At 53.0% G+C, this 10,175-nt stretch overlaps 1 protein-coding gene across 1 annotated transcript; it reads left to right on the top strand.

Annotated features, from left to right (window-relative positions):
• Positions 1-335: 335 nt before the first annotated feature.
• Positions 336-10,165, top strand: LOC132591047 (class II histocompatibility antigen, M alpha chain-like; the record flags this gene model as incomplete). Its single annotated transcript, XM_060263926.1, is given in 4 exon segments — positions 336-417; positions 7,225-7,371; positions 7,374-7,493; positions 10,139-10,165. Coding segments are annotated over 4 exon segments (376 nt in total), but the record flags the coding sequence as incomplete, so codon positions are not given.
• Positions 10,166-10,175: the final 10 nt, after the last annotated feature.

Here is a 10,175-nt window from a genome sequence, read left to right on the forward strand (position 1 = left end):
GATAAGAGTCTGCACACTTCACCACTACAGCAAACTAGCTCTCGCCAGTTTAATGTGCAAGCAACGGGGGTGGGGGGTGCGGAGCGGGCGATGCCCTTTCCCTGCAAGGGGGTGGGGTCTGTCCGGGCTCCTACACTGAGCGGATCCGGCTGTCGAAATTTGCTCCATCTGCCCCATTCAGCGGAGATCCAGCTACTTCTCCTTGGCAACAGGTGACAGTAGAGCGCGGAGGAAGGCCATTGGCTGAGGCGGAGCGGCTCTCTTCCTCTTGAGCCGCCGACGGAGGCGGTGGGCTTCCCCGCCCTCCCCCAGCTCAGGCTTGCACCGGACAGGAGATGGAGAGCAAGCGGTGCCGCTGGGGCCTGGGGTTCTGGGCTTGGCTTTGGGGGGCAGCAGTCGCCACCGCCACCCTTCAAGGTAAAGGAAGGGGGTGTGTTGTGTGTGTGTGCTTTCCGATTTTAGGGGAGCAAAGTTGTGAGTTTCCTGCATTGTGCAGGGGGTTGGACTAGATGACCCTAGGGGGTCCCTTCCAGCTCTAGGATTCTCGGGTTCTATTTTGTGATGCCCCCTCTCTGATTGTGAAGGGGCCCCGCGTGCCTGTGGGAGCATTTGTGAGTGCAGAGGGGGAACATGTGGGCTGTGTATCCGTGGGAGGCAGGGGGGTGCGTCTCTTTCACTGCAGCGGGACCCGCTTCTTCCCTGGGGTTCTGGTCCGTGCCTCTTGGGGGGGGGGGGGCAGCGCTGCCTCTTTTGCTTCCTAGCTCTTTTAATAGCTGCTTTGCACCCAGAACTTTGATTGAAGCACCTCACCTGTTGGATGCCTGCCTGCCCTGTCCCTTGTAGCTGCCTCTTTTGCTTCCTGGCTCTTTTAACAGCAGCTTTGCATGCAGAACTTCGATTGAAGCACCTCACCTGTTGGATGCCTGCCTGCCCTGTCCCTTGTAGCTGCCTCTTTTGCTTCCTGGCTCTTTTAACAGCTGCTTTGCACGCAGAACTTTGATTGAAGCACCTCCCCTGTTGGATGCCTGCCTGTCCTGTCCCTTGTAGCTGCCTCTTTTGCTTCCTGGCTCTTTTAACAGCTGCTTTGCATGCAGAACTTTGATTGAAGCACCTCACCTGTTGGATGCCTGCCTGCCCTGTCCCTTGTAGCTGCCCCTTTTGCTTCCTAGCTCTTTTAACAGCTGCTTTGCACCCAGAACTTTGATTGAAGCACCTCACCTGTTGGATGCCTGCCTGCCCCGTCCCTTGTAGCTGCCTCTTTTGCTTCCTGGCTCTTTTAACAGCTGCTTTGTATGCAGAACTTTGGTTGAAGCATCTCATCTGTTGGATGCCTGCCTGCCCTGTCCCTTGTAGCTGCCCCTTTTGCTTCCTAGCTCTTTTAACAGCTGCTTTGCATGCAGAACTTTGGTTGAAGCATCTCATCTGTTGGATGCCTGCCTGCCCTGTCACTTGTAGCTGCCTCTTTTGCTTCCTGGCTCTTTTAACAGCTGCTTTGCATGCAGAACTTTGGTTGAAGCACCTCCCCTGTTGGATGCCTGCCTGCCCTGTCCCTTGTAGCTGCCCCTTTTGCTTCCTAGCTCTTTTAACAGCTGCTTTGCACCCAGAACTTTGATTGAAGCACCTCACCTGTTGGATGCCTGCCTGGCCTGTCCGTTGTAGCTGCCTCTTTTGCTTCCTAGCTCTTTTAACAGCTGCTTTGCATGCAGAACTTTGGTTGAAGCATCTCATCTGTTGGATGCCTGCCTGTCCTGTCCCTTGTAGCTGCCTTTTTTTGCTTCCTGGCTCTTTTAACAGCTGCTTTGCACGCAGAACTTTGATTGAAGCACCTCCCCTGTTGAATGCCTGCCTGTCCTGTCCCTTGTAGCTGCCTCTTTTGCTTCCTGGCTCTTTTAACAGCTGCTTTGCATGCAGAACTTTGGTTGAAGCATCTCATCTGTTGGATGCCTGCCTGCCCTGTCACTTGTAGCTGCCTCTTTTGCTTCCTGGCTCTTTTAACAGCTGCTTTGCATGCAGAACTTTGGTTGAAGCATCTCATCTGTTGGATGCCTGCCTGTCCTGTCCCTTGTAGCTGCCTCTTTTGCTTCCTGGCTCTTTTAACAGCTGCTTTGCATGCAGAACTTTGATTGAAGCACCTCACCTGTTGGATGCCTGCCTGTCCTGTCCCTTGTAGCTGCCTCTTTTGCTTCCTGGCTCTTTTAACAGCTGCTTTGCACGCAGAACTTTGGTTGAAGCATCTCATCTGTTGGATGCCTGCCTGCCCTGTCCCTTGTAGCTGCCCCTTTTGCTTCCTAGCTCTTTTAACAGCTGCTTTGCATGCAGAACTTTGGTTGAAGCATCTCATCTGTTGGATGCCTGCCTGCCCTGTCACTTGTAGCTGCCTCTTTTGCTTCCTGGCTCTTTTAACAGCTGCTTTGCATGCAGAACTTTGGTTGAAGCACCTCCCCTGTTGGATGCCTGCCTGCCCTGTCACTTGTAGCTGCCTCTTTTGCTTCCTGGCTCTTTTAACAGCAGCTTTGCATGCAGAACTTTGATTGAAGCACCTCACCTGTTGGATGCCTGCCTGCCCTGTCCCTTGTAGCTGCCTCTTTTGCTTCCTGGCTCTTTTAACAGCAGCTTTGCATGCAGAACTTTGATTGAAGCACCTCCCCTGTTGAATGCCTGCCTGTCCTGTCCCTTGTAGCTGCCTCTTTTGCTTCCTTGCTCTTTTAACAGCTGCTTTGCACGCAGAACTTTGATTGAAGCACCTCCCCTGTTGAATGCCTGCCTGTCCTGTCCCTTGTAGCTGCCTCTTTTGCTTCCTGGCTCTTTTAACAGCTGCTTTGCATGCAGAACTTTGGTTGAAGCATCTCATCTGTTGGATGCCTGCCTGCCCTGTCCCTTGTAGCTGCCTCTTTTGCTTCCTGGCTCTTTTAACAGCTGCTTTGCATGCAGAACTTTGGTTGAAGCATCTCATCTGTTGGATGCCTGCCTGCCCTGTCACTTGTAGCTGCCTCTTTTGCTTCCTGGCTCTTTTAACAGCTGCTTTGCATGCAGAACTTTGATTGAAGCACCTCGCCTGTTGGATGCCTGCCTGCCCTGTCCCTTGTAGCTGCCTCTTTTGCTTCCTGGCTCTTTTAACAGCTGCTTTGCACGCAGAACTTTGATTGAAGCACCTCCCCTGTTGAATGCCTGCCTGTCCTGTCCCTTGTAGCTGCCTCTTTTGCTTCCTGGCTCTTTTAACAGCTGCTTTGCATGCAGAACTTTGGTTGAAGCATCTCATCTGTTGGATGCCTGCCTGCCCTGTCACTTGTAGCTGCCTTTTTTGCTTCCTGGCTCTTTTAACAGCTGCTTTGCATGCAGAACTTTGGTTGAAGCATCTCATCTGTTGGATGCCTGCCTGTCCTGTCCCTTGTAGCTGCCTCTTTTGCTTCCTGGCTCTTTTAACAGCTGCTTTGCATGCAGAACTTTGATTGAAGCACCTCACCTGTTGGATGCCTGCCTGCCCTGTCCCTTGTAGCTGCCTCTTTTGCTTCCTGGCTCTTTTAACAGCTGCTTTGCATGCAGAACTTTGGTTGAAGCATCTCATCTGTTGGATGCCTGCCTGCCCTGTCCCTTGTAGCTGCCCCTTTTGCTTCCTAGCTCTTTTAACAGCTGCTTTGCATGCAGAACTTTGGTTGAAGCATCTCATCTGTTGGATGCCTGCCTGTCCTGTCCCTTGTAGCTGCCTCTTTTGCTTCCTGGCTCTTTTAACAGCTGCTTTGCATGCAGAACTTTGATTGAAGCACCTCACCTGTTGGATGCCTGCCTGTCCTGTCCCTTGTAGCTGCCTCTTTTGCTTCCTGGCTCTTTTAACAGCTGCTTTGCATGCAGAACTTTGGTTGAAGCATCTCATCTGTTGGATGCCTGCCTGCCCTGTCACTTGTAGCTGCCCCTTTTGCTTCCTGGCTCTTTTAACAGCTGCTTTGCCTGCAGAACTTTGGTTGAAGCATCTCATCTGTTGGATGCCTGCCTGCCCTGTCCCTTGTAGCTGCCTCTTTTGCTTCCTGGCTCTTTTAACAGCTGCTTTGCATGCAGAACTTTGGTTGAAGCATCTCATCTGTTGGATGCCTGCCTGCCCTGTCCCTTGTAGCTGCCTCTTTTGCTTCCTGGCCCTTTTAACAGTTGCTCTGTGGGTGGAACCCTTGCAGCAAATTCTACATTTTAATCATTTTCTGTATAAAGAAGTGTTTCCTTTTGTCTCTGTGAAGAAATGCACCCCCCCGCCCCCCCAGAGGTTTGAAAATGCTTAAAAATGGAGAAACCAGCCTGTAGCCAGGGGTCTTGAGGGCCAGTTTGGTGTAGTGGTGAAGTGCGCAGACTCTCATCTGGGAGAACCAGGTTTGATTCCCCCCTTTTCATGCGTGATTTTCGATAAATTTGGGGCTGCAGGAAATCCATACCCAGATTTTAATTTGCTGTACGTGCTGTGTAAGAGGGCTTCCTGAGTAACAGCATGGTGTATCGAGTCCAGCTGTGACTCCTTGGGCCTCATGCTGTGTGATAAGGGCTATGGGGTATGGGAACAATAAGGTTGCCAGCTCCAGGCTCGGGAATTCCTGGAGATTTGGGGGAGGGAATTGAAGCCTGGGGAGTGCAGGATTTGGGAATGGGGGAGACTTCGGTGGGGTATTATGCCATGGAGCAGAGGCGACTGAACGTGCTTAACGTAGGAGCCACAAAGAATGAACGTCAGATGTCTGAGAATCACAAGACATTATTGTCAGATGTTTGAGGAGGGGGGAGGAAGGAAGGAAAAACAGATGGGGAGGAGGGAGGGAGAGGTGGAAAGAAAGCAACTTTAACTTTAAATGCATTCTCTGGGAGCTGTTTAGTTTGACTTGGAGAAGTGATTTCAAGAAACAAATGCCTTCTCCAAGCCGGCCGACGGGGCAGTGGGGGGCTTTAAGAGTCACACAAGGTGTGTGAAACAGCCACAGGCGGCTCCCAAGCCGCACTTTGGCTACTCCCGAGCCACAGGTTGGTCACCTTCCAAGGAGGTCATTTTCGCTGAGGGTACTGGTTTCTGTCGCCTGGAGATCCGTTGTGATCCCAGGAGACCCTCCAGCCACCACCTGGAGGTCAATAAGTAGCAAAAAAGGTGAGTAGAACAGCAAAACAGCTGGTGGAGCCCAGAAAAAGCATGCACAAGAACCTCTTATCAAAATGAATAAATGTAAACCAAAAGCATGTTCGGTGTGAACTGTGTATTATCAATCAACAGGGCTTTTTTTGAGCAGGAACGCACAGGGACGCAGTTCCGGCTGGCTTGGCGCCAGGGGGTGTGGCCTAATATGCATATGAGTCCCTACCAGGCTTTTTCTACAAAAAAAAGCCCTGTGCAAAACAATAGTTATGTCAGGGGTGTGGCCTAATATGCAGATGGGTACCTGCTGGACTTTTTCTACCAAAAAGACTTGTGCGAAACAATAGTAATGTCAGGGGTGTGGCCTATTATGCAAATGAATACCTGTGCGAAACAATGGTGACGTCAAGGGTTGTGGCCTAATATGCAAATGAGTCCCTACCAGGCTTTTTCTACAAAAAAAGCCCTGCGCGAAACAATAGTAATGTCAGGGGTGTGGCCTAATATGCAGATGAGTACCTGCTGGACTTTTTCTACCAAAAAGGCTTGTGCGAAACAATGCTGATGTCAGGGGTGTGGCCTAATATGCAAATAAGTACTTGCTGGGCTTTTTCTACACAAAGTGCCAATAAAGGGTGGGCTCACTCCCTTGCAGTGGCAGTAAGGAAGACTTGGTCTTCTCTCTCCTGCCCTCTTGGTGTAGAGCCAGTTTGGTGCAGTGGTTAAGTGTGCGGACTCTTATCTGGGAGAACCGGGTTTGATTCCCCACTCCTCCACTTGCACCTGCTGGAATGGCCTTGGGTCAGCCAGAGCTCTCTTATCTGGCAGAACCGGGTCTGATTCCCCACTCCTCCACTTGCATCTGCTGGAATGGCCTTGGGTCAGCCATAGCTCTCTTATCTGGGAGAACCGGGTTTGATTCCCCCCTCCTCCACTTGCACCTGCTGGCATGGCCTTGGGTCAGCCATAGCTCTGGCAGAGGTTGTCCTTGAAAGGGCAGCTGCTATGAGAGCCCTCTCCAGCCCCACCCACCTCACAGGGTGTCTGTTGTGGGGGAGGAAGGGAAAGGAGATTGTGAGCCACTCTGAGACTCTTCGGAGTGGAGGGCGGGATATAAATCCAATATCTTCATCTACCTCACAGGGTGTCTGTTGTGGGGGAGGAAGGGAAAGGAGATTGTGAGCCACTCTGAGACTCTTTGGAGTGGAGGGCGGGATATAAATCCAATATCTTCATCTACCTCACAGGATGTCTGTTGTGGGGGAGGAAGGGAAAGGAGATTGTGAACCGCTCTGAGACTCTTCGGAGTGGAGGGCGGGATATAAATCCAGTATCTTCATCTACCTCACATGGTGTCTGTTGTGGGGGAGGAAGGGAAAGGCGATTGTGAGCCGCTCTGAGACTCTTCGGAGTGGAGGGCGGGATATAAATCCAATATCTTCATCTACCTCACAGGGTGTCTGTTGTGGGGGAGGAAGGTAGAGGAGATTGTGAGCCGCTCTGAGACTCTTCGGAGTGGAGGGCAGGATATAAATCCAATATCTTCATCTACCTCACAGGGTGTCTGTTGTGGGGGAGGAAGGGAAAGGAGATTGTGAGCTGCTCTGAGACTCTTCGGAGTGGAGGACGGGATATAAATCCAATATCTTCATCTACCTCACAGGGTGTCTGTTGTGGGGGGGAAGGTAAAGGAGATTGTGAGCCGCTCTGAGACTCTTCGGAGTGGAGGGCGGGATATAAATCCAATATCTTCATCTACCTCACAGGGTGTCTGTTGTGGGGGAGAAGGGAAAGGAGATTGTGAGCCGCTCTGAGACTCCTCGGAGTGGAGGGCAGGATATAAATCCAGTATCTTCATCTACCTCACAAGGTGTCTGTTGTGGGGAGGAAGGGAAAGGAGATTGGGAGCCGCTCTGAGACTCTTTGGAGTGGAGGTGGATATAAATCCAATATCTTCATCTACCTCACAGGGTGTCTGTTGTGGGGGAGGAAGGTAAAGGAGATTGTGAGCCGCTCTGAGACTCTTCGGAGTGGAGGGCGGGATATAAATCCAATATCTTCATCTTCATCTTCTTCTCTCTCTTTCCCCCTCCCGGCCTTATCTCTCCCCTTCCCTCTTCTAGAGGAGAGCACCCACGTCTTCTCGCAGGTCTTCTTCTGCCAGGGAGAGGCTCCGTTCTTCGGCTTGGCCCAAACCCTGGACGAGGAGCAGCTTTTCTGGTTCGACTTCCCCAATTCCAGCTGGTACGCCCGCCTGCCCGACTTCCACCCGAGGTGCCAAGCCGGGTGCCCTTGGCCAACATCAGCGCCCAGCGGGAATTCTGCAGGAAGCTGCTGGGGAGCCTCTCCGAAATCTCTGATCTTCCGCAAGTACAAATGCCTGAATCCAAAGGTGAGGAGGGCTATGGTGCCACCACCTGGAAGGACCCCACGACTGGCCCTCTCTAGGACTCAGATGAGGGCTTACCCTGTGGTTCGGGGAGGGCAGTAGAAGAGCTGGATTCAAGTGCAGGAGCCCCTTAAAGACCCAACTAAACCCAACAGGCACTCGGTGCTAAGCTACCCTTTCATTTGTATTAGTTAAGACTGTGCCTCAATGATTCATCTAATTTCACTATTGCTGGCGTTGGAAGCATGGATGCCTTTTAAACAATAATATCTGTGAATGTACAGTATAGGGGTGTCAAACGTGCGGCCTAGAGCAAAGCTTATTTTCTCCATTGGCTGAGGCTCCTCCCTTGGGGGGAGGGAGGGAGAGCTTGCTTTGCCAGGCTCTCTCAATCTCACAGCAGAGCTACTGAGCCAAGTCTCTCCTCCTTCTATTGGCTGAGGCTCCTCCCTTGGGGGGAGGAAGGGGGGAGTAAGAGCTTGCTTTGCCAGGCTCTCAATCGCACAGCAGAGCTACTGAGCCAAGTCTCTCCTCCTTCTATTAACTGAGGCTCCTCCCTTGGGGGGAGGAAGGGGGGAGTAAGAGCTTGATTTGCCAGGCTCTCAATCTCACAGCAGAGCTACTGAGCCAAGTCTCTCCTCCTTCTATTGGCTGAGGCTCCTCCCTTGGGGGGAGGAAGGGGGGAGTAAGAGCTTGCTTTGCCAGGCTCTCAATCTCACAGCAGAGCTACTGAGCCAAGTCTCTCCTCCTCCTATTGGCTGAGGCTCCTCCCTTGGGGGGAGGAAGGGGGGGAGTAAGAGCTTGCTTTGCCAGGCTCTCAATCGCACAGCAGAGCTACTGAGCCAAGTCTCTCCTCCTTCTATTGGCTGAGACTCCTCCCTTGGGGGAAGGAAGGGTGGGGAGGGAGAGCTTGCTTTGCCAGCTCTCTCAATCGCACAGCAGAGCTACTGAGCCAAGCCCTCTCCTCCTTCTATGGCTGAGGCTCCTCCCCCTTCTGGTCCCCTGGGGAAGGAAGGAAAGAGCCGGAGCTTCCTCTATTCCCTCCAGCAGCCATTTTCTCCAGGGGAGCTGATCTCTGCCAGCTGGAGAGCAGTTGTCAAAGTGGAAGATCTCCAGCCTCCACCTGGAGGCTGGCAACCCTAGATCCGGGAGAGGGCAGAGTTCGGGGAGGGGTCTCAGCAGGGTCCAGTGCCACAGAGTCTGCCCTTCAAAGCAGCCCATCTCTGCCAGCTGAAGAGCATCCCCAGGCCCCAACCTGCAGGCTGCAGAGCAAAACAGGGGGGGGGGGCAAACTGCAGCTCGGGAGCCACATGTGGCTCTTTCCCACACATGGTGGGGCGCTCAAAGCCCCCACTGCCCTGTTGGCTGGCTTGGAGAAGGCATTGGTCTCTTCAAACCACCTCTCCAAGCTAAGCCAGTCATTTAAAGTTACAGATGCTTTCTTTCTACCTCCACCTCCCTCCCCATCTATTTCCTTCCTTTCTCCCCCCTCCTCCCCCTCCCTCCCTTCCTTCCTCCTTTCCTCTCTCCCTTCCCTCCTTCCATTCCTTCCTCCCTCCTCCCTTCCTTCCTTCTTCCCTCCCTTCCCCTCCCTCCCTCCTTCAATTCCTTCCTTCCTCCCTCCCTTTCTCCCTCCCTCTCTCCCTCCCTTCCTCCTCCCTCCCTCCCTTCCCTCCCCTCCTTCCCTCCCTCCTTTCCTCCCCTTCCTTCCTCCTTTCCTCCCTCCCTCCCTCCTTCCCTCCCTCCCTCCCTTTCTCCTTCCCTTCTTTCCTTCCTCCCCCTCCTTCCCTCCCTCCTTTCCTCCCCTTCCTTCCTCCTTTCCTCCCTCCCTCCCTCCTTCCCTCCCTCCCTCCCTTTCTCCTTCCCTTCTTTCCTTCCTCCCCCTCCTTCCCTCCCTCCTTCCTTCCTTCCTTCCCTCCCTTCTCCTTCCCTTCTTTCCTTCCTCCCTTCTTTCCTTCCTCCCCCCTCCTTCCCTCCCTCCCTTCCTTCCTTCCCTCCTCCCTTCCTCCCCCCTCCTTCCCTCCCTCCTTCCTTCCCTTCCTTCCCTCCCTCCCTTTCTCCTTCCCTTCTTTCCTTCCTTCCTCCCTTCTTTCCTTCCTCCCCCTTCCTTCCCTCCCTTCTTTCCTTCCTCACTTCTTTCCTTCCTCCCCCTCCTTCCCTCCCTCCTTCCTTCCCTTCCTTCCTTCCCTCACTTTCTCCTTCCCTTCTTTCTCCTCCCTTCTTTCTTTCCTCCCCCCTCCTTCCCTCCCTCCTTCCCTCCCTTCCTTCCTTCCCTCCCTCCCTTCTTCCCTCCCTCCCTTCTTTCCTTCCTCCCCCTCCCTCCCCCCCTCCCTCCCTCCCTCCCTCCCTCCCTCCTTCCTTCCTTCCTTCCTTCCTTCCTTCCTTCCTTCCTTCCTTCCTTCCTTCCTTCCTTCCTTCCTTCCTTCCTTCCTTCCTTCCTTCCTTCCTTGTGGCTCTCAAACATCTGACCTTCATGTCTTGCGGCTCTCAAACCTCTAACATTTATTCAGTGTGGCTCTCACTTTAAGCAAGTTTGGCCACCCGTGGTTTAAAATGTAAACCTGATCCAGACAAAAACGGTGTGGCAAAAGATCATCGAATGCTGGCAAATCTAGCCTTAGCGTCTCTCCTGGTGCCTCTCCCTCCAGGTATCCCGCAGGTCGAAGTCTTCACTCGCTCCCCCCT

Source organism: Heteronotia binoei, unplaced genomic scaffold (assembly GCF_032191835.1).
Source record: "Heteronotia binoei isolate CCM8104 ecotype False Entrance Well unplaced genomic scaffold, APGP_CSIRO_Hbin_v1 ptg001373l, whole genome shotgun sequence".
Lineage (NCBI taxonomy): Eukaryota > Metazoa > Chordata > Lepidosauria > Squamata > Gekkonidae > Heteronotia > Heteronotia binoei.